Source organism: Manis javanica, chromosome 14 (genome assembly GCF_040802235.1).
Source record: "Manis javanica isolate MJ-LG chromosome 14, MJ_LKY, whole genome shotgun sequence".
Lineage (NCBI taxonomy): Eukaryota > Metazoa > Chordata > Mammalia > Pholidota > Manidae > Manis > Manis javanica.
Window position 1 is genome coordinate 87317700 of NC_133169.1, and position 27552 is coordinate 87345251.

General features: G+C 46.2%; 4 protein-coding genes and 1 long non-coding RNA gene across 11 annotated transcripts in view; 2 read left to right on the top strand and 3 right to left on the bottom strand.

Annotated features, from left to right (window-relative positions):
• The window catches only part of ANKHD1 (ankyrin repeat and KH domain containing 1), a 116282-nt gene extending 109695 nt beyond the window's left edge, over positions 1 to 6587 (top strand). For 2 of the 3 annotated variants that reach the window (XM_017652158.3, XM_017652160.3), the window contains 5 exons: positions 2822 to 2998; positions 3995 to 4246; positions 4810 to 4985; positions 5678 to 5842; positions 6120 to 6587. In XM_017652158.3, the coding sequence (XP_017507647.2) occupies positions 2822 to 2998; positions 3995 to 4246; positions 4810 to 4985; positions 5678 to 5842; positions 6120 to 6179 (830 nt within the window). In that variant the 3' untranslated portion in view covers positions 6180 to 6587. The remainder of the gene's footprint in view (positions 1 to 2821; positions 2999 to 3994; positions 4247 to 4809; positions 4986 to 5677; positions 5843 to 6119) is intronic. The other variant, XM_017652159.3, reaches the window with a different exon arrangement.
• Positions 6588 to 7580: 993 nt separating this feature from the next.
• LOC140846202 (uncharacterized) lies at positions 7581 to 11595 on the bottom strand. Its single transcript, XR_012125141.1, has 2 exons — positions 11467 to 11595; positions 7581 to 7727 (listed from the first exon to the last, which is right to left on the bottom strand). It is a non-coding gene; the product is annotated as an uncharacterized lncRNA (long non-coding RNA).
• EIF4EBP3 (eukaryotic translation initiation factor 4E binding protein 3) lies at positions 9033 to 13583 on the top strand. 2 transcript variants are annotated; one of them, XM_073221808.1, is made up of 3 exons: positions 9033 to 11906; positions 12924 to 13097; positions 13254 to 13583. In XM_073221808.1, exons 1-3 carry the CDS (start codon positions 11561 to 11563, stop codon positions 13280 to 13282), a joined length of 549 nt encoding a protein of 182 aa, XP_073077909.1. In that variant the 5' UTR covers positions 9033 to 11560; the 3' UTR covers positions 13283 to 13583. The 2 variants fall into 2 exon arrangements, with proteins under 2 accessions (XP_073077909.1, XP_017507661.1); XM_017652172.3 differs by having other exon boundaries at positions 11675 to 11881.
• A 725-nt stretch (positions 13584 to 14308) lies between these two features.
• Positions 14309 to 20965, bottom strand: SRA1 (steroid receptor RNA activator 1). 2 transcript variants are annotated; one of them, XM_037016066.2, is made up of 5 exons: positions 20801 to 20965; positions 20554 to 20679; positions 15849 to 15946; positions 15028 to 15136; positions 14309 to 14913 (listed from the first exon to the last, which is right to left on the bottom strand). In XM_037016066.2, exons 1-5 carry the CDS (start codon positions 20823 to 20825, stop codon positions 14714 to 14716), a joined length of 558 nt encoding a protein of 185 aa, XP_036871961.2. In that variant the 5' UTR covers positions 20826 to 20965; the 3' UTR covers positions 14309 to 14713. The 2 variants fall into 2 exon arrangements, with proteins under 2 accessions (XP_036871961.2, XP_017507659.3); XM_017652170.3 differs by having other exon boundaries at positions 15849 to 16045; positions 20801 to 20958.
• A 627-nt stretch (positions 20966 to 21592) lies between these two features.
• APBB3 (amyloid beta precursor protein binding family B member 3) lies at positions 21593 to 27544 on the bottom strand. 3 transcript variants are annotated; one of them, XM_073221807.1, is made up of 12 exons: positions 27212 to 27536; positions 26739 to 26902; positions 26580 to 26656; positions 25971 to 26031; positions 25607 to 25753; positions 25367 to 25494; positions 24807 to 24966; positions 24596 to 24680; positions 24294 to 24377; positions 23977 to 24092; positions 23645 to 23836; positions 21593 to 22146 (listed from the first exon to the last, which is right to left on the bottom strand). In XM_073221807.1, the coding sequence occupies exons 1-12, from the start codon at positions 27258 to 27260 to the stop codon at positions 21910 to 21912; spliced, it is 1500 nt and encodes a 499-aa protein (XP_073077908.1). In that variant the 5' UTR covers positions 27261 to 27536; the 3' UTR covers positions 21593 to 21909. The 3 variants fall into 3 exon arrangements, with proteins under 3 accessions (XP_073077908.1, XP_017507655.2, XP_073077907.1); XM_017652166.3 differs by having other exon boundaries at positions 24807 to 24921; positions 27212 to 27535; XM_073221806.1 differs by lacking the exon at positions 23645 to 23836 and having other exon boundaries at positions 24807 to 24921; positions 27212 to 27544.
• Between the last annotated feature and the right edge of the window lie 8 nt (positions 27545 to 27552).

The following is a 27552-nucleotide window of genomic DNA, read 5'->3' on the forward strand; positions in this document are numbered from 1 at the left end:
TCTTTTAATAATAAAGCACTCATTTTGTACATAATATTGTATGATAGTAAAGAAATGAGAATGTGTCATAATTAGTAAACACCTTTTAATGATTACTGATGGCGTGGACCAAAAAGTAGCTGTAGGTAAATTGCTCACATATAATGAGCTGCTTTATGTTGGCTATATGATCTTTCTGTCCCTCCCAGCAATGAGGTTATACCTTGTGTCACCCTATTTTCTAGAATTGATATAGTGACATTAATAAAAAAGGATGCATAGGATGCTTCAAGGATTCCAAATCTACAGACATTTTTTAAGCCATGGTGATTGTTTGCATTTCTCAGATTTAAAAAGTTTGAGTTACTAAGGTATTTAAGCACCAGTCAATAGTCTACCTTATTTATTTGCAGTCTTGGTCACTCAGACTGAATATTAAATGATGTTGTTTAATAGTACTCTATATTATTTACATTAGATGAAGCTGATTGAAGAGATCTAGTCATTTGTGGGTGCTTATTTTACAAAGACCAGCTTAGATTTAGCTCCTGCTTCCTCAAAGTTAGAAATTAGCTGCTGAGGCACTATAATTAAGATGCAGATAGATATGAGGCTAGTGTTGTCTTGGAGATATTTGGAAAACCAGAATCTATTTTCTAGAGCCTAAGAGCCAAATTGTAATCCGATCTACAGTGTTCTGAAAAAACATTAGAAATTGTGCCTGACTTAGACTGGGGGTAAGAAGCATTACTGCCACTTAGCATTTTTCTTTCAGTGGAAAACTGTCCTCTAGCCCATCATTGCTCTTTGCTAATTATAAACTGATCTACTTTGCTTAAAATTTTTGACTTTATGGATATAGTATAAACTTTAGCTTTCATTTCAGCTATGTTTCCATTTACAAGAAACACAGCTGTTATATCATCTTTCAAATAGAAATACAAGCTTACATATAACAATATGTGGGTCCAAATGTTTTTCTTCTTTACTATAAATAGGTATCAAACTTTCCATTTGGAGGGAACTAATAGAGGTTTTCAAAGGCTCCTGGGTGAAAGAAGAGCTCACTGTCAGTCTCAGGCTATGTAGAAGAAAGCACTAATCCTTGACTAGACTGGCACTTAATAAATGAATTCAGAGTGCTTTAGCCCAAGTTTGACTTCAGATCTCTCATATTCTGGTGTTTGAGCTCTTTGCACTCCACGTGCTACATTCCAGAAGATGTACAGATTATGAATTTCTAAAAAAGAAAGGGGGGGAATGAAGGAAATCATCCATCTAGTTTGGTAGAAAACAAGGTTTTGGGATATTAATTATTCAGATCTGAAGTATTAAAATTATTTACAGCTAACAGAAAGAACATAGTTTTTTAAAAACCAAGCATTAATCCTGGACCTTCCTTTGGGGTCCAGGATTTATTAAGCTTGGCCTCATTTCTTAACTGCCTGTGTGGTTTCTTTTGTTGATGCTCTTCTTTCATGGATATAGTTTACTCTCCTGGTTTAGAGGTAAGAAATAGTAATGCTTACGATTGGAAGGATGCAGGAAATTGTAACTCTCAGTCACTGCTGGTGGAAATTCAAAATGATATAGCCACTTTAGAAAAACAGTTTGACATTTCCTCAAAAAGTTAAACAGAGTGACCATATGATCCAGTAATTCTACTCCTCAGTATACCCAAAACACACTTGTCTACACAAAAATTGGTACACAAATGTTCATAGCAGCATGATAGCCAAAAGTGGAAACAACCCAATAAATGCCCATCATCAGCTGATGCATGGAAAAACAAAATATAGCTCATCTATATAATGGGATATATTCAGCAATAAAAAGAAATGAAGTTCTGATTTATGCTAAGTATGGATGAAACCTGAAAGCATGCTAAGTGAAAAGAGCCAGTCACAAAAATATTGTATCATTCCATTTATATGAAATTCCCAGAATAGGTGAATCTTTAAAGACAGAAAGCATATTAGTGATTGCTTTAGAGGTGGGATAAAGGAGGACTGGGAATGACAGGTAATGGATACAATTTCTTTTAGAGGAAGACAAAGATGTTCTAAAATTGTGATTGTTGTACAACCCTGTGAATATACTAAAAACCTTTGAACTTTATACCTTTAAATGAATGAATCCCTGCTTGAGAGTTTTGACAGATTATGTTGATATTAAGCTACTCTTTCCTGAAATGAACACCTCCAGTCCTTTTCCAGACCTTTGTCCCCTTTCCCTAATAGGTTCTCCAGAGAAAGCAATGGAATTTGAGGAGACTACTAAATTCGGATTTGCACAAACTAGATAGAAACTTTGATATAATTTGCAGCTGTTGCTTTTTTTTATCAGATGGAATATTGAAATTATTTTTAATTTAATGGTATGCTTTTCCTCCTTGTTAGGAAGGAAACATTGGTAGATTTTGTTATTCATCTTCCATAGGAAATGACTTGTTTTTATGTAGATGAACAGCTATACTTTGAATTTTCCCCAAGAGGGAATGCAGAAGTTATTGATGGGTGCCACCTAATTACAACATGCTCTCATTTCATGTCCCCTCCAGTGAAAGCTTTGAGATTTACCCAGAACATTGCTCCATGTGCTGTCACTCTTAAACAACATGTGCTCACTTTTCTGTATCTAGTGTTATTTGGTGATATTCTTCTGGACTGCAAGAAGAAAATGGGTTTGGGACATATATTATTACATAAATAGATTGTTTTTGCTGTGATCTACAAAAATAAACTGCATGCTTTATTTTTTTTTTTTAAAGGAATTGGGTAATCCTGGAATTTCAATTTTAAAGCCTTGGCTAATTGGATGTCTTGGACCTGTTTCATTTCAGGATTACCATCCATTGACCCATCGGGCAGCTCCCCATCTTCCTCTTCTGCTCCTCTGACAAGTTTTTCCAGCATACCAGGAACACGGGTTTTCCTACAAGGGCCAGCTCCTGTTGGGACTCCTAGTTTCAACAGACAACATTTTTCTCCCCATCCTTGGACAAGCGCCTCAAACTCATGTAGGAATCCCATAGGAACTCTTCCCAAAGTTACTAAACCATTTGTTTCAGGGAACACTCTACTGTAACTTTAGTGAACCAAATGGTATGCAGATACCCAAGGTTTGTATTGCAGTCATTTGTAGGATAGAAAACTGGAGAAGGGTCAAGCTTTTCTTCCAAACTAGAACTGTTTACATTGGGACTTGGATCAAGAAATGAGGTACAAGTAATTTTATAAAAAGACCCTTTGGGAGCAGTATTGTGAAATAATTTCTTAAGTCTGAGAAGAAATTGAATTTACGTATCTGGTCAGTTTGGTATGATTTCTCATTTATTTTTACATTTTAGGAAACTGTAGTATTGCTATTTCTAAGTCAAAGTATTCCTTTATGCAGACTTATTTATTTCAATACTTAGATGAAGTTCTAACAGGCACAGGATTTTTTTTTCTTTTTTAATAAGAATCATGAGGGTAGTCAGTCAGTATTGGCCCTTTTGACAAGGAAAACTACCCATATTATATGAGAGTCTCATTAAGAAACAAAGCCTTGAATTGAACCCTGTGATATTTGGCTAACATTTAACCTTTCTTCCTTATGGAAGAAAAGGACTATAAAAGAGAAAAAAGAAAACTAATTAGTATAGAGGGCCACCGGCTATTTTCCAGATAATATACAAGGTACTATACAAACATTGCCACATTTAAGTTAATTTAAATTTGACAGTACATTTTTGAGAAGATTATTGAAAACTAGAGTAAGAATAAATAATATAGCCTTCCTTTCTAACCTTGTTCAGTTCAATCTGGAAACTTCTTTTAGAGTATACTTGTTTATAGGCAGAAGTAGCATAAGATAATGTTTATAGAAATTACATATTTACATTTGAATCATCTTATAAAATGAGACTTTTCTTTACAGAACCCATGTTGTGGACTAGATCTTTGCAATAAGGTTTCTCATATTCTTATAGTTTTTAATGTAATAAAACAATAGAGAAATATTTTGCCACCAGGTGACTCTCCTATTCCATCTATTTCTTCGGGATCATCTTCACCTCTTTCAGCCACTTCTGCACCACCAATATTGGGCCAACCAAAAGGAGGCAGTGCCAGTCAGGATCGAAAGATACCTCCCCCCATTGGAACGGAGAGACTAGCCCGGATTCGGCAAGGAGGGTCTGTCACACAAGCCCCTGTGGGGACCAGTTTTGTTGCTCCTGTTGGACACAGTGGAATCTGGTCATTTGGTGTCAATGCTATGTCAGGTACAGTTACCCTGCCTCTGTCTGGAGGGATATTTCAAGTAAGTTGTGGGATTTGCAATTAAAACTCAGTTGCTTAAAAACAAAACAAGATCAAAAAGCTTAGTTGGTACACTTAACAGTCAGAAGGGATGTTTATACCTTTGAAGAATTCAAGTCAGTCTCAGTCTGGAATGTTAGTTTGGGTTATACATAGTAACACATGTAATTTGTATAATAGTAATATGTGATATATATATATAAATAATAAATGTAGAGTTGATTAGAAGTAAATAAGCAAAGCATCCTTCCTTTCCCTCTTAAACTTTCCAATGTAGAATGGGACAATCATTTCAGTTCTTTCAGAAAGCATTTAATCTTTTGAAGATTAAAGAAGAGTGGGGTACTCAGAGGACATCACCCAGTTTTCCAGGAATTTTGTGTTTTTTTGGTTTTTGCAAAGATTGTCATGAATGTGCCCTGAACTCTTTAGAGGAATGATTTTGATAAAATTTAATATGAAAAACAAGGTAATGTTTGTTATTTTATCCAAATAAATATTAAATCCTGTTCTCAATTCTTTCCAGAAGGCTTATCAGGTTGGTCACAGTCTGTGATAGGGAACCATCCAATGCATCAACAATTATCAGATCCAAGCACATTCTCCCAGCATCAGCCAATGGAGAGAGATGATTCTGGAATGGTAGCCCCCTCTAACATTTTTCATCAGCCTATGGCAAGCAGTTTTGTGGATTTTTCTAAAGTGAGTTGACAAACATCATTGTAACTTGTTTAACACTTTGCCACCCAATGTAGTCACATGTTAAGGAATAATTTGTATTGAAATAATTCTCCCTTTTGGTGTAACTAGTTTGCATCCATGACTTTGCCAGATCTTTTGCCCAGTTTCAAGAGTGGTCGTGTTGTCTAGTACTTTGTCTTCAAACTGTCCTGAAGATGCCCCCATTTTCCAAAACAGCCTGCCCAGTTTGGGTTTCACTGCTTCAGGTTTTGCTGTTGCAGCTTTGCAGGAAGCCTCTGCTCCTCTAAAAAGTTGGCAGTGAGCTCCCAATGCCCTCTTGTGTGCTCTGAGAGCTTCCCAGCTGCCATAAAGCCAGAGTATGACTATACACGATCATGGAGAGTTCCCCTTTTCTTCTTAGCAGAAGCTTATTAGTGAAACTAAATTATGGGAAAGTTGAGGGTTTTTTATTTGTTCCAAATACAGGAAATTTCCTGAGGATGTGATACTGGATTTTGGTTTTTTTTCTCATCTTGTTAAAAAGTGTTGCTGATGCAGGTAACTACTTTTGGTTTCTCAGTACTGCTCAGTGCTGTACTTACAGGATCCTCTCGAGTTCTTTGAATGAAAGGAAATTAGAGAGACCTAAGCTACTGTTATGGAATCATCATTTATAATCACTTCAGGATCAGACTTTTTTTCTGCTGTTTCAGGGTCTGCCGATTTCCATGTATGGAGGCACCATCATACCCTCTCATCCCCAGCTTGCTGATGTTCCAGGAGGCCCTCTATTTAATGGACTTCACAACCCAGATCCTGCTTGGAACCCTATGATAAAAGTTATTCAAAATTCAACTGAATGCACTGATGCCCAGCAGGTAAAATAGACTTAATGCTCTTTTATTTTTTAGATTTATCATGTCATTCTTCTAATTCTTTGGGTAGGGTAAGTTTTGATTATCAAGTCATGACATCTGACCACCTCAGTGTGAACTAAGTGTTTCAGTATCAAGGTGATGCTACTAAATATTTTATTTCATGTATGTCTGTTCCTCCTAGGCAGAAACAGTGAATTGCCTTTGCGTTTATATATTCATTTTGTAAATGTCTACAGATTCCTAATTAGAAATTCCAATTTTTCCTCCCCCTTTTCAGATTTGGCCTGGCACGTGGGCACCTCATATTGGAAACATGCATCTCAAATATGTCAACTAAGTTAGAAGGTCTTACTCTTTAGCCTTGGGAAACCTATGACCTTGGAAGAACCCTGGGGATTTTTTTTTTAATGTGCCTAAGAAATTTTCTCTGAGGCTTTATCAATGGAAATTTGATTACCCATTGTATAAGAAAAAAGTGATTTCCTATCCACCTGATTATGTTCTGTGGTTAGTTTAGCCATTTTGAACTTAGTGCTTTTGGCTAAACATACTGAATGCTACATGTATGCAGAAGAGACTTAGATGATTCACATGTTTCAACCTTTTAGGGTGGTAAATACATGTACAATTGTTTACATAAAAGGAAAAGGTTGAGTAAATTTCTTGTCATTTAGTGGCTCTACTTAATGTAGCCTGTATCAATGTGAAATATTTACCAGAATATTCAATAAAAAGATGAACAGTGTTTAGAAGTGGGGTGTGATCCTTTCAGTGGTCATGCAGGTACCACCCAGTCCACAATCATATTGAACTAGATTGTTAATACTGTATTTGTAATAGGTTTCTCACATTTTACACTTTAGAGTCCATTCTTAGACTGCCTTGAAAAAAGCACTCTTAAGACTAGTTACCTACTTTTTCTGTGTTAAACATTCCTTGTTCTATTCCATATTGTTTTATAGTGAGAACGTTTCAAACCCCTACAATTATGTCTTACCTGACTTTAACAGATAGGCCAATGCTAGGGTTAGCTCTTTGTGGATCATGAGTATGTCAACAAGAACAGTAGGATTTCAATCAGATGACACTGAACAAATGTAGGACACCTAGATCATCAACTGCAAATTCCTTTTGTATTTCCTGACTTCTTTATCTAAAGATATTGTTGTATGTGTTTTAAGTTGTATTGGGGTTGGGACAAAGGAGGGAGTGGGGGTGACTCCTTATTCTGTTGTATTACTGAATTAACTGAGTAATGTTTAAAAATATGTAACTAATTGTGGGTTTGGTTCCATGGCCCCAAGTATGAAGAGCCAATATGTTTAACAAGCTAAATGCAACAACACTGGAATGGATTGCTTTGGCCAAACTATAGGCTTTCCCAAGAATCTGATGCATTAGAGAAGGAAAAACTGTCTCACTGAAATAAGCATTCATCATCTTGTTCATGTTTTAATATAGTTGAATTTCCTGGTCTTATGTATAGGAAATCAGAAAAAGAAACAAAAATGTTTGAGGTTGACAGAGAAGCCAAAACACATTATCATGCCAAGAAGGGTGCACAGGAAAATAGTAATTAGGCAGAACCATACCAGCAGCACTTTCTACTCTTGTTACATCAGGATCTTAATCTTCTCTGCCTGGCTCCTAAAGGCACCACTAGATGAGCACACCATATTAGCTCTGTGTTAGACGTAGCAGCTCTTTTGTCTTCCATGTCATCTTACGTGTGGGAGAGCTTCCTTAAGCTTGTTTCTTATTTTCTATTTTGAGTGGATGTGGAGAGTATCACTGGTGTTGAAGCCTTTTAGTGCTTAATAACAATATCAAGTATTCCTAAGAGGCCCCCTTACCTTGAGAGGGACAAAAAAAAACCTTGGATCACCTACAAACAAACACAAAAATCACCTAATTATAGTGAAATGAATGATACTGCCATTGATGAAACATACAGTAATGAGAGAGAATACTAAATAAATTCTCAATGGGACAAAAATGTTTTTTCTATCTGCAATACATCTGAAGTATCCAAAAGAGTCCTTAACCCTATCTTCTATATCTTGAGGACAGCAGAATGAGAAATTTTATCCAGGTCAGTAACTAGAACCTGTGAGAAAGAGAGGCAAGTATGAGAAACCCCTAGGAAGATTAGGAAGAAATGGGAGCTGTGTGCAGTTGATAGTAGTTGTTTAGGATAGCCTCCTTCCTGCCCTCTTACCAGCACTGCCCTCTTCTCTATTTGGAACCCAGTAGTCTAGTTCCTACCCCATTTCGCCTGCTATAATCTCTTCTTCCTCTGTCTTGCCTCTTCCTGGCATTACTTTACTTCTATTTTACCAACCTGAACCTTGGATTAAACCTAGCTCAGGTAAGAACTTAGTTAACTTTAAAAATATGCAAGGGATGTGGGGGTAGGCAGCATGGGTACAATGGAACAAGTCAGAAGCCTAAATCCTATTTTCATTTCTGCCACTTGAAACTATATGACCTTAGGCAAGCTGTTTTTAATTTCTGGGCTTCCCTTTCCTCATTTGAAAATGGAATTGAACATAGATAAACTCAAAAGAGTCCCTCATTCTTCCACATATTTTTTTCTTCTTTTTCTTGTGAGTGAGAATATATGGTGTGGGAATACTGGAAGCCAAACAGAATGTTTACGGTATTGAGGTTTGTGAGCCCCTACCACTGGTTCTCACGTGGAAGCAAAAGCCCGCTGTGGAGGCCAGCACTGATTTTGAGATTTTAGTGGAGGCAGAAGAAATTCTCGCACATCCATAGTGAGCCCTCGAGCTACTAAGAATCATCCTGCTGAGGCATAGATCAAACCCCATGAGAATAATAGCTCTTTCAGGGAATAAAATTATATCACCAAGGTTTCTGAACCCATTTATTTCAAGTAGTATTTAATGTAATAAAATTATACCAACAATAAAATTATTGATGTTTTAAGACCCTTTAAACCTATTGTGGCTACAGTGTGCTGACTTGCCCTTTTATAGGCCAGTCTGCTTCCTTCAGTCCCTGCTCTCAAAGGGGAAATCCCATCACCTCAGCTAACCAGACCAAAGAAGAGAATTGGACAGCCAGTGGCCCCTCCTAACCAGAGGTAAGAAATCTCAGGACCTGGAACTATAGTTGCCATCTGTTCTTGCCAAATCCTCCTCCCAACCTCAAGATGGTGCATGAGGGCACCGTCCTCAGTTTGAAGAAGTTTGTAGAAGGGGAAAGGCTGGTCATATTGTAGTTTCAAGCCCAACAGAGAGGACTAATTGTATACATGTTTTTTTCCCACTGCTTAAGACCTTTGGACCACATTGTAAACCCAGGAAGAGGCAAACAAGCCTGTAGGAAAACAGCTTCTGAACATCTTGTACTCCCACTAGTCCTAGCTAGCTCTCTTCTACCAACAGGTGTGGCTGGTCATGACGTATTCCCAGTGGACCCTATCCTGGGGTGAAAGGCTCTGATATTGCTGTATTTTCTATTCATCCTCAAAGCTCTGTCACCATTTGCTGACAGGCAGGTTCCCTCACCTTCACTTTCTTCTGTACGAGGCAAGTGAGAAAAAGATGGTTTTAAGTATCCAAAATGTAAATGTGTTAAGACCACTTCCAGTGAGGGTCAGGAGCCTGGGCTTTAAAACCTAATTTGGGAAACAAGATCATGAAAGTATTGATCAGACAGCAAACCTATTTTGTGATTACTTTGCACCTCCTGTTTTATCTTAATGGTACTTGTGTAAGTCCAGAGTAATTTGCCCATAGCAGAGACCTGGTATTCCCTTCTAGGTTTAATCAGGTCTCTGGGGGCGCAGGGCCAGGGCATAGATATTTCTTTAAAGATCCCATACGCCTAGTGGGTAATCAGTGTTGATCGTCTTGGTCCTTCATCTGGGTTGCATGGCTGATGATGAATCTGGCTTTCTCTCTAAAGCCAACTACCTATTCTCTAGTTCCCTAGCCCATAAAGCACACAGCATCTCAAGGATTGTAAGCTTCCAGCAGTAGTCTTGTCATAATAGTAACTCCTGCTATTGTTTTGTAGTAGAGATTAATTGAAGGGAGGCCTCACTTCCACACTGATCCTTCCTGAAAACCTTTGACACTTCTCTCCTAGTTCTGTTCTGGCTGATCCTTCTCAGTCTCTTGGTGAATCCTCTTTCCCCACAACCTCTTAAATATATGTTGATGTGCCCAGGCCTGTTCCTACTCCACAGGTGGCCTCATCTCACAACTCTTGGATTTTTTTTCACCCAAATCTAACCCTGAGCTTCAGACCAGTATATCTACTACCATGCTGTGCTTCTCCGTCTGAGCACTCCACACAGGTTATACATTCATCAGTATAAAATAAGCCCTTCCTCTTGTTTTCCATATTACCTTAGGTGGTACTACTAGCTACCAAGATGCTCAAGTCAGATTGGGAATTGTCCTAGATTATCTCCTTCCTTACCCCATCTTTAATCAGCTGCCTTATCTTTCCTCCTCTGTTTATCAGGATCCCATCCACTTCTCTCCATCTTCACAGCCACTGACCTTTTGCCTGTCCCATTTCACTAGGCCGGAGTCTTCACCTTCAGTCTCGCTGTCCACTGTACCATCCCCCAGTCCCTTCACCAAACTACCTACTCAATCTGCTTCTAAGCCTCACCCTCCAGCACTGCTAAAAACACTTCATTTCAGCATATGTTACTTGGTTAAGAGCCTCAAAACCCTTTTTGGAACAGTAAAATATATATATGCTTGCTACCTGAAGTGTGATTCTAAAGACCTGTACACATGGGATCTTATTAAAATCCAGAATCTCAAGTTCCACCCCAGACCTGCTGTATAAAACTTCTCATTTTAACAAGATCTCCAGGTGATTTATGTGTAAATTTGAGAAGCACTTAACTTAATAAAATACAGTCTTTTTTTAATGAGTAAAGAAATCAGAGCTAAGGGAAAACCTGATGAAGTCAGAGATGATGTAATTTTGATAAATGTGTGAAGTCAGGTGGTCTGTACTTAATTTGGGAGTAGGAGTTGATGGGGGTATACTAATTTTGGAGAAGCCAAACCAAGTACAACTGGGTCAAGTTGAGGTTTTTAGTGTGTATAGGTACTAGACTTAATATTTGTTCTTCCACCACCTCTCTCCTGCCTCCTTTCATATCAGCGTGCCTACATCGAAAAATCTTCTAAGGCCAGAGTCTGATTCCTTTGCAGAAGCCTAACGTCCAAGTCCCCTGCCCTGAGTTTCCTCAGGTTAGCTAGCTGCGGCAGAGAGATCCAGGAGCAAGTCTCTCCTGTCCCCCAACCTTTAGCCATCCTCTGATCAGTCCAAGCATCTCTTCTTCCAGAAAGCCCCTCCTCCCTCCCTGACATTCCCCTTCCTGCTGTGCACTAAGCCATCACCGTACAGAAATTGATTAATGGGAGGCGGTACACAGCTGTACAGGGATCAGGTACACTCGGGTCTGACTCTCAGCCCCCAGTCCTAGAAGACTCGGAACCAGTGATTAACCTCTCTGGGCCTTAGTTTCCTCCCCTGTAAAAAACGGCTAGTAATACAGTGCGTTACTGCCCCAAACTTGCAGGGACTGGGTGAATTAATGCATGGCAGTATTGTGTGCTGTACCTTACCTGTTTCCAGCTCCCATCCATAGACAGTAAGAGAGCTGAGTGGCTGCAGCCCTCAGGGGCAGGCTGACCGGTGTTGGGCCAGCAGGACCTGGAGATGGGTGCGGGGCCTGGGATTCCTTCCAACTTGCCGCGAGCTGGGGGTTCGTTGGGCGGGACTGTCGGGTTGAGTAACGGCGGACGGCCCGCCCCAGCCGTGACGTCTTCCTGGTGGTGCTGCTGCAGCCGCACGTGGTCAACTGAGTCCGCCTCAGACTCAGCTGCGCTCCGCGTCCTCAGCAGCAGCAGCTTGCCTTCCTGCTCGTCCCGCTCGCTATGTCCGCTTCCACCGGCTGCCCGATTCCTGGGGGCAGGGACCGGTTGCCCGATGGCTACAGCACCACGCCGGGGGGCACGCTATACGCCACTACCCCGGGAGGTCAGAGGGGCGCGCCCGCCAGCGCGTGCGTGTTCGGGGGTGGGGAGGTTGGGGAGAAACGGGGCTTTAACTCTCAAGCAGGCCCCACTGCAGGTTGTAGCTTTTGGGGTTGGAAAGTGTTTGCAGTCAAAGCCCAGTTCCCTGAAACCCCAAAGTGATGCAAGACGGCGTTGAGCCGTTTCCGAGTGACTGTGGGTTGAAATCTTCACCGTGACCTAGATTCTGGGCTCGTTGCTTCCCCACCCCGCCCAACTTTGCCAGCAACTAAACTTGGCCCCAACAGGAAGCACCAGGTCTTGCAAAGCGGCCAGAGTTGGAGGCAGGGGCTGAGGGTATCTGCCCCTGGCTGGTGGCTGTTTGGTTGGGTGAGCAGCCTGGGATCCCGCGCTGCTGGGCTCCTGACCCAGGGGTTCCTGCCACGTGGAGGCAGAGGGGAGGGTCAAGAACAGGGCAGGGCTCTTTGGGGATACAATTCAGGCCAAGTTCCTCTAGGCTGGGCTGAGCCTGATAGGACTTGGGAGGGGTCAGGATGAGAACAGTATGTTCCTGTTTCATGGGGAAAGCAGGTGTCCAGGGGAAGACAGCTCCTCCTCACCGCAGTATGAGTCCAGGAGACAGCACTGGATCAAACACCTTCACATCTGCTGTTTGTCTTCTTGACTGCTGAGGCTGAAGGGGTAGGCCCCAATTTATGAACCAAAGCAATGAAGTCCCATTGTCAGCAGAGCCAGACAAGAGCAGCCTTAACTACTTGATTCTGAGTTTTGTGCTTCTAGAGCCAAGACCTGAAACACTCCCCTAAAGCAGTACCCCTGGGTGCCTCACTTGCTTTATGGGGCTTAGACCTTGCTTTCTTGGTTAGACCTGGAAGTCTTTAAGTGCTGTTGAGACCTGGTCAGCTGAGACCCTAGCTGGGCTGCAGAATAGTTGCCCTTTAGTACACAGGGAAACATGGTCCCCAGTTTCCTAGAAGTTCCATCCGGGGCTCCAGACAGCTCTGTACCCAAGCGCCTACCTCTTACCAAACCCTGCCCCTTGACAGGCACCAGGATCATCTACGACCGAAAGTTCCTGCTGGAGTGCAAGAACTCACCCATTGCCCGGACGCCTCCCTGCTGCCTCCCTCAGATTCCCGGGGTCACAACTCCTCCAACAGCCCCACCCTCCAGGCTGGAGGAACTGAAGGAGCAGAAGGAGACAGAGGAAGAGACACCCGGTAAGGAAAGCAGGACCTAAAATTAAGAAATGCCTTCAAGTCCAAATGCCCCAGTTAAGCAGAGTGGGGATTCAGTTCAAGAGGGGTTTCTGCACCAGCACTGAGCCTGCAGACCCTCAGGTCAGCAACCTGTCCTCCTTCCTTTTCTCTCTCCAGATGACGCACAATTTGAAATGGACATCTAATCCAGTGCAGAGGACCACGTGTGAAGTTAGACGACTCCCTCATGCCGCTGCTGCCACCACCTCTTCCTGGGCTATCCAAAGGCCAGCTGACCTCATCTAACCTGGGAGTGACTGTTGGTCTGGCCTCTCTTGTTCTGAGGCAACTAGACCAGGGATAGGATTGGGCAACTTGCCAAGCCCTTAGCTCTACTTTCTCTTTGGTCTGTAGACACTCCTTCCAAACCCCCAGCCCTCCATTGTCAGGCTGTGGCTACAACTGGGGGATGTCACTTTCTGACTGCTTAGTAAACATTCAAAGAAGTGCCTCGGCTCTGGTGTTCTCAATGCTGATATTCCCATTGAAGCCACACAGCTGAGGGCCCCAGACGACCAGGTTAGGATCAGAGGTCCCAGGTCCCTTCCCAGCTCCCTCTGGGCCCACTTCCAGCAGCAATTAGAGCCTGAGGTAGTCTATGGAGGCGTGCTCCAGGAGCCGCCAAACGATAACCAGCAATAGGCAAACCCTGCCAGGGGCTGTGCCAGCCTTGCCAGGAAGGCTGCTTCCTGCAATCAGGTCTCTCCAGCAGTCCATCCCTATCTATTCTAAACCAGGAAAAAAAGAGGCTCTGCCCAGTCTTTAGCCTTCTTGGGTCTCCCCATGCTTTTTCTGCCTTGTATCAATCCCCTTATTCCAACATTTAAAATCTGTACCTTACCTTCTCACAACAGGATACAAACCTCAGGGCCCCTTCCTCCTGGCTCTGTTGTCCTCAAAGGGTTAGGAGAGAATTTAGGGTCCAAAATGAGGTAGTAGCCTATTTGGAAGTCAATCATGATCCTACCCACTCCCTCTTCCCTATCTCAGCAACCTGGTCTTTTTCTCCTGCAATGTACACAGCTATGTTCTAATCTGGTTTTAATTTCTATAGCATTTGGATACTGCAAGGGTGACACAGTGCAAATAAGGCAGTTCCTTTTCTTGAAGGAAAAAATCTCCCCAGGCTATATGAGCCTCTGTTCTCATATTAAAATTAAATCATCCAAAGATATGGCTACTCAGCTCAGCAAGGTATGTATATTTGAGTCTAATTTGGGGGGAAATGGCAGTAATCTGTTCCTGCCTAGCAAGGCCATCCATGGTGAATGGGGGCACAGAGGATGTAGGGCAGTCAAGGACACCACAGGGGACCAGTTTGCTGTAAGAAGGGCTCATCTCTCCCACCCAGGGCCCACCACTGAGATGTTTTTATTGAAATGCAGATGTTATGGGTAACAAGTAACCTCCCTGTGGCCCAGGTGGACCCTCTTCCCTCAGAGGTAGGTCAGGCCAAGGACCCCAGTGGGGCAGACTGTCTCCCAAGTGGTAAGAGGAAGCCAAGTGAGAACAGGCCTCCTGTGCCAAGGCAGAGAAGATGGTGTGAGTCTGAGGAACCCACAGGATCATGGAGTCTCTTAGATGCTTGGTATGGTCTGGTTCTCCTCAGCTATGGCTGTAGATTTCTCTTCATTGGCCTCTTCCTTTGAAGATAGACTCCTTTTTTCTGCAATTAATCGTTTAACTCCCACCATCCACTGACTGACCTCAGTCACATGGTCAACCATGAGTGAACGGTGGATGTCATCTGCTGCATCCCAACGGTGGCTTGAAAGCTCTGAGGAAAGAGAGAGGCTGAGCGGGTAGCCTAGGCAAAAGACACGGCCCCCAGCCGTCCACTCCCAGCCAGCAGGATGAGGGACTCGGGCTATCCCAGGGAACCTACCCATACCTTGCACCAGCAGAGCCATCCTCTTCTTTACAGGCATGGACAGTTTCCCTCCAGCCCACTGCTCCTGCAGCAGAGCCAGGCGCCGGCTGATGTCCTCACATACCTGCTTCTGAGAGACAGCGTCCCCCTCCAGTCAGTGCTGCCAGCCCAGTGGGCTGGGAAAGGCAGCACCACAGAGGAAGCACCTACCTTCACTGGCCCAGGAACTTGATACTTCATCTTAGAATTCTGGTTCTTTACCCAAATGTTAGAGGCTCTCCTAAGAATCTGATGAAACTTACAGATCTCCTCCCGAGAAAAATGTATGAATGGCTAGAACTTTTAAATTTCCAGAGTTCTCAGGCCCTCAGAAAGTCCTTCTATAGTGTGCTATTTTTACAAGGAAACTAAGACCCAAAGAGGTAGAAATTACTATGCAACTTTCCTTTAAGACTCCTCAGATCCTTGCCTCCAGAGAACTCAGGAAAGACTATAGATAGGAAAAGGGGGCCTCTCTCCTCTCCCTGAGCGCAAAAGCAGCAGGGTCTGCTCTTGAATAGCCTAGAGGTCCTGAAGCTATGAAAATCAGGCTGTTATCATCACTAACGGGAGGTGAATTCAGCCTTTACTCCTACAAGCCTCTTAGTACTGACTGGTCTTCAGAAGTCCCATGAACCCTCTTAAAATTTTTTTCGTTTTTCCGGGAAATCCTTAGCAGATTCCAAAGGGATTCCACAGAAAGCGTCAAGAGCCACTGCCCAGAGGGTCAGAGGGTTTGATTTGAGGAGCCCCACCTGCATCTGGCTGATGATGGGAACCCTCTCTGGTACGCCAGGGCTTACCTTTGTGTGGCCACGGCAATCCTCCAGGGCCTGTTCCAAAGGTTTCAGCACATCTTCCAGCAGAGTCTCAGACTCAATGACTGGGAAATTTGTGGGCTCTGCAATGGAGGCAGGACAACTCCCCAAAGGTGGGGGCCTGGAAACATTGCTTGGAGGCCCCATTACAGGGAGCCTAGGAGAAGTCTCTGAGGTGGGGACTGAAAAGGTAAAGCAGGATCAAACAACATGACTTAAATAGGTAAGAAAAGCTCAACTCTTAACTTCTACAGAGGGCTACTCTGGGACAACTCATTTGTTTAAAACATATTTATGAAGTCCCCACTGTGTGCCAGACAATGTGCAAGGCACCAGAGATACAGTAATAAACCAGACAGATGAGGTTCCTGACCTCAGAGAGCTTAAATTCTAGAGGAAGGAAAAAAACCAGTATTATCAAGTTACATTACTTGCTACAAAGAAGTAAAACGGGTAATGTAATAAAGAGGAATAGTAGAACTGAGTGTTCATGGAAGGCCTTCTGAGGTGACATCAAAGTTTATCCTAGCTCACCACTATGTGCTGTTTGGCAAGGTACCTTTAACCTCTGAACTTGGGTAAAACCTCTTATGTAAAAATGGGATTGTGATAATGAGTTACAAGAAATACATATTTGGTCTTCATGCGCAGCTCCTAAAAACACACTGCAAAGTCTTAAAGGTGAAATGGGTGTTTTGTCATTTTAATGACACTTTTGAACCCCACGCAAGGACAGGGGCTGGAGGCTGAAATCAGCCAATGGCTAATAATTCAGTCAGTCGGGACTATGCAATAAAGCCTTCACACACTCCCTGAGAGGAGCTTAGTGCTCTCTTGGATCCAGCTTCTCAGTGGGAGAGCGCTGCTGGCGCAGAACGCCTCCGCCTGCTAACGCGCCAGGCCCCGGGCTCCACGAGGACAGAGGCTCCTTTATTTGGGACCTTGCCCTATGTATCTCTTCAGCTAGCTGTTAACTTGTGTTAACTGGTAAACATAAGAGTCTTCCTGAGTTCTGTGAGCTGCTCTAGCAAATTAATCAAACCTGAGGGGGAGGTCACTGGAACCTACAATCTGTATCCGGTAGGTCAGGAGCACAGGTAAACCGCCTGGAGCTTGTGACCAGCATCTGAAGCGGGGGTGGTAGGCAGTCTTGTAAGATGGAGCCCTTAACATGGGAAATTTAGTGCTGTCTGTGGACACAGAGCATCAGAATTGACTTCTCCAACACCCTGCTGGTGTTCAAGAACTGCTTGGTGTTAAATATGGGAAGACCCCCTCCCACACACATACACCCATTGGATCTGGGTCCGGGAACCCGAATGGAGTTCTACTACTATTACTGCTGTGTATAATACCATTATTGTTATATATGAAAGAACACATCTCAGAGATATTATAGGAATGGCGCTTACTTCACTGGGTTCCAATGATGATAAAGCAAGAGTATAGGTACAGCTGCTAGATTAGTGTGTAGCAAAAGTACTCACAATGTTGAGAATGAATGGATGACACAGATGCAGCCAGGAAGAGCGGAAGGCACTATGTGCTAGGTAGATGTAAGGGCAGTGCCCAGGAGGCAGGGAAAGTCCACGCTTGTTCAAAAACAAGCCTATATAGCTGGACATTATTAATACTGAAGCAGTCTAAGCTATCACTGGAGAGGTAAGCCAGGACCCAGAACCTGTTGGGCTCTGAAGGAGTTTGATCTTGAGCTTAATTGCAATGGGAAACCACTGCATGTTTATAAAAGCAGAGGGTGAAGAGAATAGACTTGTTTTTTTAAGATGCTCACTACGTATGGTCTGTGAAAAAACAATGAGAATAGGTCAAGAAAGGAGGCAGGTCAACAGCTGGGAGGTGAACATAGGAGTCCAAGAAAGAGAAAATGACGGCATGTACTAGAGTAAAAGAGCAGAGGAGGGGAAATGGAGTGGTCTGGGATTTATTTAGGAAGAGGCAGCAACAGGACTTGGTGGAGTGGAGGTGAGGGGGAGAGGAGTCGAGGATGACTCTTGGTTTCTGACTTCAGTGATGGGATGGTGGAACCACTACAGAAAATGAGAAAACTGAAAAAAAAAATGACAGGTTTACTTTCAGGCATCAACATCCACATGGATGACTGATTCATCTAATGATTGGCCTCTTGGTTTCTTGACCTCCTCACCTCCAGTGACCATTTTCCCACCCACCTCAGCCCTCTGTGTTGTCAACAACACTGAACCATCTCCAAAATCCGACTCCCTCCTGTCCTTCTAGCTCAGCCACTCAGATTTCAGAGTACATCAAAATCACTCCCTTATAAACACTTTTACCTCACCACCCACACTGTCCACTTTACTGGTAAACCCAACTTGTCTGCACACATTGGGAGGAAAAACAGAACGATGCTGATGAGTAACACTAAAGTCAAGGCTACAGATTTCTAAAAGTCCCCGACAATGCCTCAAAATCCTCATTTTTCCACTCTTGGGAACAATTATTCTCATAACTTATCTCTCAATTTTTCTACCAGAGTTCTCCCTCTTTTCCCCAACCCTGCCTCATATTTCACTGAAAAAATAGAGGCCATTAAACAGGAAGTCTCATCTTCTCACCACCACTTCTACTAACCCACCTGCATTCTGTGGCCACCGCCCTTCCTCCTCTAATGGAGGAAAGCTTCCTACTCCAGAAGCCATCTCCCCACCTGTACTCAGCATCCTTGCCTCCCACCTCCTCCAGGCTCCCCACCTGCGGTTAGCCCTTTTCTCCTGCTCCATCGGTCCTCCCTCTACTGACTCACCACCCATCAGCAGACAGACACGCCAGTGTATATTATCTTCAGAAGAAAACCCTCCCTTACCTCACATTCCATCTCAGGCCCTGCCGCATTTCACACCTCTTCACAGCAGAATTCTTGAACAAGCTATCTAGTCACATTCTCGCCTCGGCCCATTCCAGCTGGGTTTCTGTTCTCATCACTCCGGACTGCTTTTGTTAGGGTTACCGGCTCTCAGTATGTTTGTCAAACCTAGTGCTTCTAGCTTGACCTCTCAGGAGGATCTATCATCGCTGAGTCAAGACTTTACTCTCTCCCAGAGTAAATTTTACTTTTCTTTTTACTTTGGCTATTTCTCCATCTACTTTGCTAATCCTTTCTCTCCTCAGCCTTGAGATGCTAGAAAGAGCCTTAAAGTTCTGTCTTGGATCCTCTTTCAGTCTCTATCCACACACTTTCCTTAGGTAACCTTATTCAAGCCCATGACATCAAATACCATCCATATGATGGTGACTGTTTCTGTAATTCTAGCCTACATCTATTCCCACAACAGCAGCCCAAATTTAACACGGCCAAGACTGAAAGCTTGCTTTCCCTCTCCCCACAAAACTTCTATCCCAAGTCTTCTCATACTAATGTACAATAGCAGCCAGTTCCTCAAGCAAAAAAACTGTCACATTAATACTTCTTTCTCTTACCTACTCTATCTACTCATTCCTACTGACTTTCTCCATAGCATATCCTATCTAATTCCTACCACCTCTTATACTCCCACCCTTGTCCAAATCATCATTAAATCTTGCAGTGTTACTGTAATAGCCTCTTAATTTATCTTTCTACTTCTTCCTAAAATCTGTTTCCCACACAGCAGATACAGTGATCTTAAATCAGTGTTTCTCAAGCTGGGGAGATTTTTGCTCCCATGGCAAATGTCTGGAGACACTTGGCTGTCACAACTGGACAGGTGCCACTTGTATCTAGTGGGTAGAGGCCAGGGGTGCTGCTAATGCACAGAAGAGCCAAGGGCTGAAGCTGGCCCCTTTCTCAGGGCCACAGCCCCACCTACTGGCATTGGAAATGCTCTAGAGGAAAGGTGGCCCTCATCTATTTGAACTTTTCAATGGCTCTCAACTTTACATAAAGAACAAACTTCTTATTCAGGTTTACAAAACTCACTATGATCCCGCCCCTGCCTACTTCTCAGAAATTAATCTCTATCCCTAGCCTCTGTGCTCCAGCTACTAGATACTCCTTTGATCTCTGTATTTGCCAAACTTGTTCTCAGGGCCTTTGCATTAGCTGTTTCCAATGCCTGGTACACTCTTGTGCCTGATCTTTTGTATGGCTGGCTTTTAATCACTTTCAGATTTCGTCTTAAAAGTCAGTCCCTTGAGACTTAATTTAAGTTCCCTAGTCACTCTCACATCCCCGTTTTATTTCTCTGCAGAGCCCTTACCACTATTTTCTGTGTCTGTCTCTAAAGCTACAGTGTGGACTCCGTGAAAAAGCCTGTCTTGTTCACCTCTGCCTAGTTAGCCCTCAGCAGTGCCTGGTTTATAGGAGGTGCTCAGTAAGTCGGTAATACTGATTAAATGATTAATTTTACACGTTAAGTCTAAGATGCTTACAATACAGTCAAGTGAAGACGTACAGCATACTAGAGTCCAAGGAAGAGATACAGGTTGAAAATAAAATTTGAGAATTAAAAAAATAAACCAAAGGGCTGCATGAGATGACATAGTAGGAAAGCACACAGATTCTTCTGAAACCAACGTACCATTTATTGCCCTGGGCAATAGAGAAGAGACTCGGAAAAGGGCCCGCGCCGAGCCCCTTTCTGGGGCCCCGGTCTCTCCTCGGAGCCCTCGAGACAAGCTTACGCCCAGCACCTCCCACCCTCGGCCGCTCTCCGCGCACAGGGCCCCCACGCACCTCGGGGGGACCCATCCTGCGGCGCGGCGACCCTCCTGGTGAGCGGCGTGCGCTTGGGTCCGCCAGCCTGGGTCTGGAGCCCGTAGGAGAACTGCGGCGGGTCGTTCCAGCCGCGCTCCTTGTTGCCTGCGGAGACGAGGGTGCGTGTGAAGCGAAGCGGGAGGCGGTCTGCACTGCACTCCTCGCGGTATCCGCCCCAGCCTGGGGAGGGGTCGCCCGGTGTCCCCAGCCCGCCGGCCGCGCTCACCCGGCTTCACGTACAGCTCCGCCATGTCCACTTCCGCACGGCCAGCGCGGCAGCGCGTCACTTCCGGGGCGGGCTTGGGCGCTCCCGGGGCCGGCTTACCTGGGGCCCTCCGACGGTCCGAGAGATTCTGTGCGGACCCTGCGCCGGCGACCTAAGGAGCTCGAAATCTCCAGCCAGTGGTGCGCATCGGGGCCCTGACCCCAAGGTACCAAACGGCGCTGTGTCCCGGGAGGCGGCGCTCTGGAAGCCCAAGTCCCCCCGGGTCCAGTCCCTCGTGTCTCACAGATGCTCTCAGGAGCAAATTTAAACCACCAGACGCGCCTGCCCCATTTAGGTCCCTCTGTAATCTAGCCAGATGGGCTTCCAGAGCCTCACCTCTGTCCACTGTTCAACATTTATTCTCTAGACTTATCTTCCGTCAGTCCTCATGTGCAAGTCTTCAGAAGCCTAGTAATGCCTCGGGCCAGGTTAAGTGTCACCCGGGCTCCCACAACCCTCGGAGACCTCCTAGTTGCACTACATAGTATCTTCTGTCTTGTTTGACTCTTTGTTCCTCTTCCCTTCTGAGTCTCATTAAGTTTGAACCCCTATGATATCCCCGGTGCCTAGCTTAGTGCACAGCATAGAAAAACCTTAGAATAATATATTTGTTGAAGGAATGAAATCATATTTTCCATCATACCCATGCCTTCATGTGACTACAGGCCAGCAACACCAAGTACAAAGACTCACCTCACACAGGTTGTTGGCCCCTAACCCTGTCCCAGGCCCAACATACTCACATCCAGTACGGTCACTGAGGGATTTTTATTTGTACTGATTTTGCTATAAAGTGTTGCTGAGGTAGAGCCAACTGTCCAGGGCTGGACAGGGGCAAGGAACACAGGGACCCAGGGAAAGGAGGGCCAGGGGCCTGCCCAGGTTGTGGTGCAGGGCCTCTCAGTCATCCATATAAACAATAAATTAGGCAATAAACAGAGGGTGGGTCAGAGTTGGAGGAGCAGGCAGAGAAGGCTCCCAGGGGTGAGAGGCTTCAGGCTCCTGGGATATCAAGGGAAACAAAGTTGGATGTGGACCCAGAGCCTCTTACCCTAGTCCTCCCAGAAAATTTAGGGCATATGGAGCAGAGAAGGTTTCAGCCGGAAGGCATCAAGAAAAGAGAAGACACCCCGCTTTCGAGGGGCTGCTCCTGCACCCCCAATCCCTCCTTTGAGCAGGGGAAGAGGCAGGGGACCTCCTGGGGAGTCCACAGAGCTGGTCCGCTTGATCCGCAGGCGGGCACGGGCCTGGGCACCCCAGGTCTTGCCTCGAGCTGCAGAGGCCACAAGACACTTCTGGTACTGAACCTGTGGAGAAGGGGAATGTGCAGATCCAGTTCCCTTCTGCCCCTTGATTCCCGGAAAGCTTCTGCAGGACAAGGAACTGGCCAAGGCCTCAATCTAATATGAAGCTGATCGTCTGCCACATCTGGAGCCCCTATAGCATTCGCAGATAGCTCAGTAACAAAAACATAAAATTTGACATTTACTGAGCATTTAAGAACTAGACACTGTGCTAATGCTTTCTATAATCTAACTTACTTGTATGTGTACAATTTAACTTAATTCTTTATCAAGTGTTACTATCCCCATTTTGCAAATAAGGAAATTGAGATTCAGAGAGAATATACATGACTTGCCCAAGATCAACTGGCCAGAAAATTCTATGTGGAATTGGGCTCAAACCCAGTTCTGTCTGACTGGAGAACCTGTGCACCTACCACTATGCTAATTCTCCTCCAAGTCTCACTGGGCCAGAGTAGCCCCTGGCAAAGTAGATTCCATTCCCCATGTAAGTGCCCCAGTCTTCTCTCACTTGAATTCAGTGGGGTCCTAAATAGTCTTCCTACTTATTTTCTTGTGTCTTCCAGATCTTTTACCCATATTACAGCTTAAGGACTCCTCCTAATCCACAAACTTGATTGTACCACCCTGCTCAGAACCCTTCAATGGCTCAAAGCGCCATGGGATAAAGCGAACTCGTCACCCTCACCTACAAATCCTTCCATGACCTGGTTTTTGCCATTCTTTCTGCCTTCTCTCACTCCATGCCTCTTGCACTCTGGATACACTAGATGCTTTCAGATACCCTGATCCACTAATAATCTCTCACTTTCACGACTGGGGTTCCCAGTCGTTGTTGCATGCCTTCTGTCCCATCCCCTTCACCTGGCGAACTTCCTCCTTGCACCTTCAACTCTTAGTTTTCTACCACTTCCTTCAGGAGCCTTCCTGAACCCCTGAAGGGGCCGTCTCCATCCTCCTGTGGTGTACAACTCCTTTCTAGGCTGTCTCTGCTCTACCCCAAGTGTTCTGTGAGGGTAAGGCTGTACTATCTATACTACTGAATCCCCAGGGTCAAGTGTGGTGCCACATACTTGACCAGCAGGCACTCGTATTTTGAGTGAGTGAGTGACTGAGTGCCAGTGCAAGAGTCCCACACTCAGATGCCAGGACTATAACCCAAATGAGACAAACAGGAAAACAATGCGAACCTACAGGGCACAGTCCCTACACGATTCCACCCATCAAAATTAACTCTGTGTGGACACACTGTCACAACTGATATTTTTCAAAAAACAGGAATAGCAATTATTAGGTGAAATGTCCTGGATTTTAAATGTTGGCAACTAACTTAAATTTATTAAAAAGCAGCATGAGGGCCAAATAAAACACTAGTGAAATAGAGCCAGCCCTGGGATTGCTGGTTTGTGAGTTCTGGAGAGGTCACTAATTCTGAGCCCCAGCCACCAATACAGAGCAGGCGCAGGGCAATCCCACCCCTCCATTCTCACCCCTAACTCACCATGCAAGCAGCTTGCACAGCTTCAGAGAGTCCCCCTGCATGGGGCTGGCACCAGAAGGCTGCACACTGGAAGCTCTGATGGCCCAGGTCAGCAATGAGGCCAAAGGTGTGTGGGTCATGGCCAACACCAATAAAGGTCACAAGGCGCACAGGGCACTGCCACAATGGCTCCTCCTTTGCACCAGCCTCTGCCTGCTCACAACAGGCCTAGTCACTAGAAGGCCAGGCACTAGCTGGACCCACTGAGTTCTTCCAGCGGCAAGTAATGACCCCTCAGAATAAATGCCCGCCCCCTCACCCCCAAAGCCCCCAAATTCCCCTTCTTCTGGTACCTGAATGGGATGTGCGGTCATGAGAGAGTCAGACACACTGAGCATGGCGGGGACCCAGGCATCCCGGTCCCCCCGGGAGGTGAGGGTACTGATGGCCTCATTCAGCACATCCATGCCTGGAAGGACATTCCCACCATGGTGCTCCCAGACATAAAAAGAGAGGGGATCTGCAAGAAGTGTCTAGGTCCCCCACTGACTTGGGATTCAGAGAGATGGCAGCAGAATAGCGGGGGATGGGCTTAGAATCCTGAGTTGGGAAGGGTAGGACCTTCCCCTTACCTCATGCAGCCCACTCAGTACGCCCGCTCATTCCTCACCCATGGCTTTGGTGACTGGCAGGGTCCCCACATACAGGGCCTCATACTTCTGAGCAGCCTGGCTCACTGCGTCCAGCAGCTCCACTGAAATACACACACACCAAGTTAGCTGGGGCACTCTCTCAATGACTCCCCTCCCCACCCTTCTGAGAGCTGCAGCCAATAGAAGAAAGGCCATGGATGCTGCTCTAATTCAGGGGGTTCCCGGGACCAGGCCATGTCACAAGTCCTGTAACTCCAGAGAAGTACTAAAAACTCAGGGCCTCCCACCTCGCTGCGGTGCAGCGCCTGCCCCCCCATACCTTGCTGTGGCAGGTCTCCAGGAGAGATGGGGTCTAGAGAGCAGCAAGGGGAATCACCACTGACCCCTACTCGCTCTGACAAGATCTGAAACACAACAAGATCTGAAACCAGCAGGGAGAGGGGAACTGAGGTGAAGGAGCAGATACCACCCTGCCCAACAACCTTGGCAGCCACAGACCCGACTCCACACCCGCATTCCCTGCCCCTTACCTGGGCACAAAGCCCATGTAGGGCACTGGCAATAGCCTTGGCAGGGACATCACAACGAAACACATGGCACTTGAGCATACAGCTGTCTTTGTCACCAGCCACAAAAGCGAAGTCCCTGGCAGGGTCAGAGATTGGAGCTGTGGCAGTGGCAGAGACTGGGCTGGGGTAGAGGTTGGGTAAGGGTAGGGGCAGGAGCAGGGGTCTGTAGTGCCTGCAGGAGGCCAGAAAGACAGGCAAGGGATATGGCAGAAATGGGACAGAGTGGTCAGGGCTGGGGCTCAAGTCACCTGGAGGTCACTTACCGGTCACTGTTCCAGAAGCATGGGGGAGCAGAGGAGAGAATCAGCTCAGCCTCTCAGGGTCTCCCCTATCCGGCCCTGCTGAGCTGGGCCCACCCTCCCCAACCAGGGCTAGACCAGGCAGGGGAGGCAGAGCTTGGGTCCATGTCAGAGGATCTGTTTCCAGGGGTTCAAGTACAGGGGATCAGCATCAGTGGGGATCACAGCCTGCAGGGTGGAGGGAGGAGCAACTCTCACTTGGGGGGATGTCAGAATCCTCACCGGCCCTTGGAGCTGCCCACACCCCATATGCGGATGTGCACCAGAGGCTGACAGTGGATCAGACTGTGGTCCAGAGGATTCACCAGACTCATGGCGTCCTTCTTCAGGATCATCAGCATGTTCTGGCCCTGCCAAGGAGGTCAGCCCCGAGCTCAGATGAAGGTGGCTGCCATGGGGAAAAGGCAATTCGGGGACAACTATGTCTGCTGGGCCCTGGACTTGAAGGGCCCACCAGCTCACCTCACCCCAGGCACCATCTGGGGGCTGGCTACAGCTGCGGGTCTGGGCCAGCTGCTGGATGCAGTTATTGACTGCGATACTGCTCTTCCCTGGTACCAAGTCCTCTTCAGGTACCTCTACCCAGCCCAGAGAGCGGACTGAAAAACACTGACAGGTTGGAGGAAGGGACAGGAGGGCCCCGAGTGAGCAGAGGTGCAGTAAGGTTGGAGGTGCCACAAGCCCCACACATATAAACCTCTGGTATCCCTCCCCTTCTCTGGTGACCTCTGCTCAGCCCAATCCCCCCCCTGACTTTCCCTCGGAACACTCCCACACACGTACACACCCCAATGCCCTGGGTTGGTCCTCAGGCCCAAGTCACTACCTTAGCCCCTGGCTCCATGCTCTGGATGTACGATTCCTCACCATACCAGGACAGAGAGTTACTGGAACAGAGCAGAGCTGGTAAGGGGACCACACGTCCCACAGAAGGGACACTGGTGACTACATCACAGACTATTTGATGGGCATGAGTCCCCAAATATAAAATTAGAGGGTGAAGAGCCCAGGACATATTAAATAAACATACTGTGGAATTTGATGAAAAATTCAGGACACAGGACATAGAATAAAAGTTGGAAACATAGAATAGGGTCCAAAACGTGGACCAGAGCCCCAAATTGGGACAAGGGGCCCTAGAACACAGGATACGAACCCCCAGAGAGTCTAGCACAGTAGCCAAGGTCTAGAACATGGTCAGGACCCAGAAAATAGAAAAAAAAATGTAGCAAAAGACAGAACTTTAAACAAAGGACAAAACTCAAAATACTGAGAGAATCAAGAACATGGGACAAAGACAAGAACACAGAATGTAGCTCCAAACATGAGTTCTGGACAGAGCCCAGAACCTGGGCTGGAAAGCAGACTGTGGGTCCAACTTTTGAGCGCCATGGAACCCCAAGCCTTTCGTTTTTGCCTGGCCTATCCCTGTTACCTCCGGTCCAGTGAGCTCTCCAGGCTGGAGAAGGATCTCCCCTTGGGGGGCCGAAGTCCCCAAATCCCCTCCGTCCTCTGTAGAGAGGGGGCTAGGTCAGTGTAGCAGGAGGCCTATATCCACACATGGACTCAGACCCCCTCCTCACACTCCACCTACCGTGCCTGGGTCCTCTGAGTCCCCTGGCTCCCAGCTTGGGCGCTGCCACTGGGTGCTACCACTGGGTACATGCCAGTAGTAAGTACCTGCAGCATCTCGGATCTTCCTCCAGCCAGGGGGCAGGCCTGGCTCTCCTTCCAGATTCTGGTCCCCCCACAAGTCATCTACAGGAGCATGGGATGGGGAGAAGGACCACGGGATTGGGGAGGCAGGGCATATACGTGGGTTCAGAATAACAGCCTGTCATAACCCATCCTCCATCCCAAAGAGGACAACCCTTAGTTGGAGGTTCATTCTGAAGGTCCAGGCTCCCAGTCCTGGATATGGCAGTGCAAAGCCTGGGATTTATTTGTCCCTTGGTCCTCACCCCGAGACGAGCCTCCTCTCCCTTTCTTTAAGCCTTGAGATAGCCTTTCGCCCTCCCTCGTACCCCCTCAGCTCCCGATCCTCCCGTTGGGGCCCACTGTGCACACCATCGCAGTTGACCAGAATGATGGCCAGCATGTAATCCTTGCCCAGCATTGCCCCGGCCTCGTCCCTGCCGGCTTTCGCCAGCCCGCACGCTCAGCCCAGTTGGTCCTCCGCAGGTGCGGCGCCTCACAGGGCCAGCCTCTCTGCGCCGGAGTAGCGGGCCAGCCGGCGCAGCACAAATATGGGGCGGGGCAGGGGCTGGGTCCCAAGAGCGGGAAAGGACGGGCCTGAGCAGCACCGCCGGCCGAGGGGTGGGGCGTGTAAACGGGCGGCAGGATCCCCAAGTAGGTGAGCTTCCCGGTGCGCGGCTCCAGGGGAGGCGCACTGTCGCTAACGTCACCGC

Excerpts from the sequence above, each read along its gene's own strand:
- EIF4EBP3 (XM_073221808.1), top strand. The coding sequence starts at position 11,561 with ATGGGTGCGGGGCCTGGGATTCCTTCCAACTTGCCGCGAGCTGGGGGT. Across the intron at positions 11,907-12,923 it reads AGGGGCGCGCCCGCCAGCGC|GCACCAGGATCATCTACGAC; the intron begins GTGCGTGTTCGG and ends GCCCCTTGACAG. Across the intron at positions 13,098-13,253 it reads GACAGAGGAAGAGACACCCG|ATGACGCACAATTTGAAATG; the intron begins GTAAGGAAAGCA and ends TTCTCTCTCCAG.
- SRA1 (XM_017652170.3), bottom strand. The coding sequence starts at position 20,825 with ATGGCGGAGCTGTACGTGAAGCCGG. Across the intron at positions 20,680-20,800 it reads GGAGCTGTACGTGAAGCCGG|GCAACAAGGAGCGCGGCTGG; the intron begins GTGAGCGCGGCC and ends TCGTCTCCGCAG. Across the intron at positions 16,046-20,553 it reads GCAGGATGGGTCCCCCCGAG|TCCCCACCTCAGAGACTTCT; the intron begins GTGCGTGGGGGC and ends TTACCTTTTCAG.
- APBB3 (XM_073221807.1), bottom strand. The coding sequence starts at position 27,260 with ATGCTGGGCAAGGATTACATGCTGGCCATCATTCTGGTCAACTGCGAT. Across the intron at positions 24,681-24,806 it reads TACATGGGCTTTGTGCCCAG|ATCTTGTCAGAGCGAGTAGG; the intron begins GTAAGGGGCAGG and ends GTTGTGTTTCAG. Across the intron at positions 22,147-23,644 it reads CTGTGCAAGCTGCTTGCATG|GTTCAGTACCAGAAGTGTCT; the intron begins GTGAGTTAGGGG and ends CCTTCTCCACAG.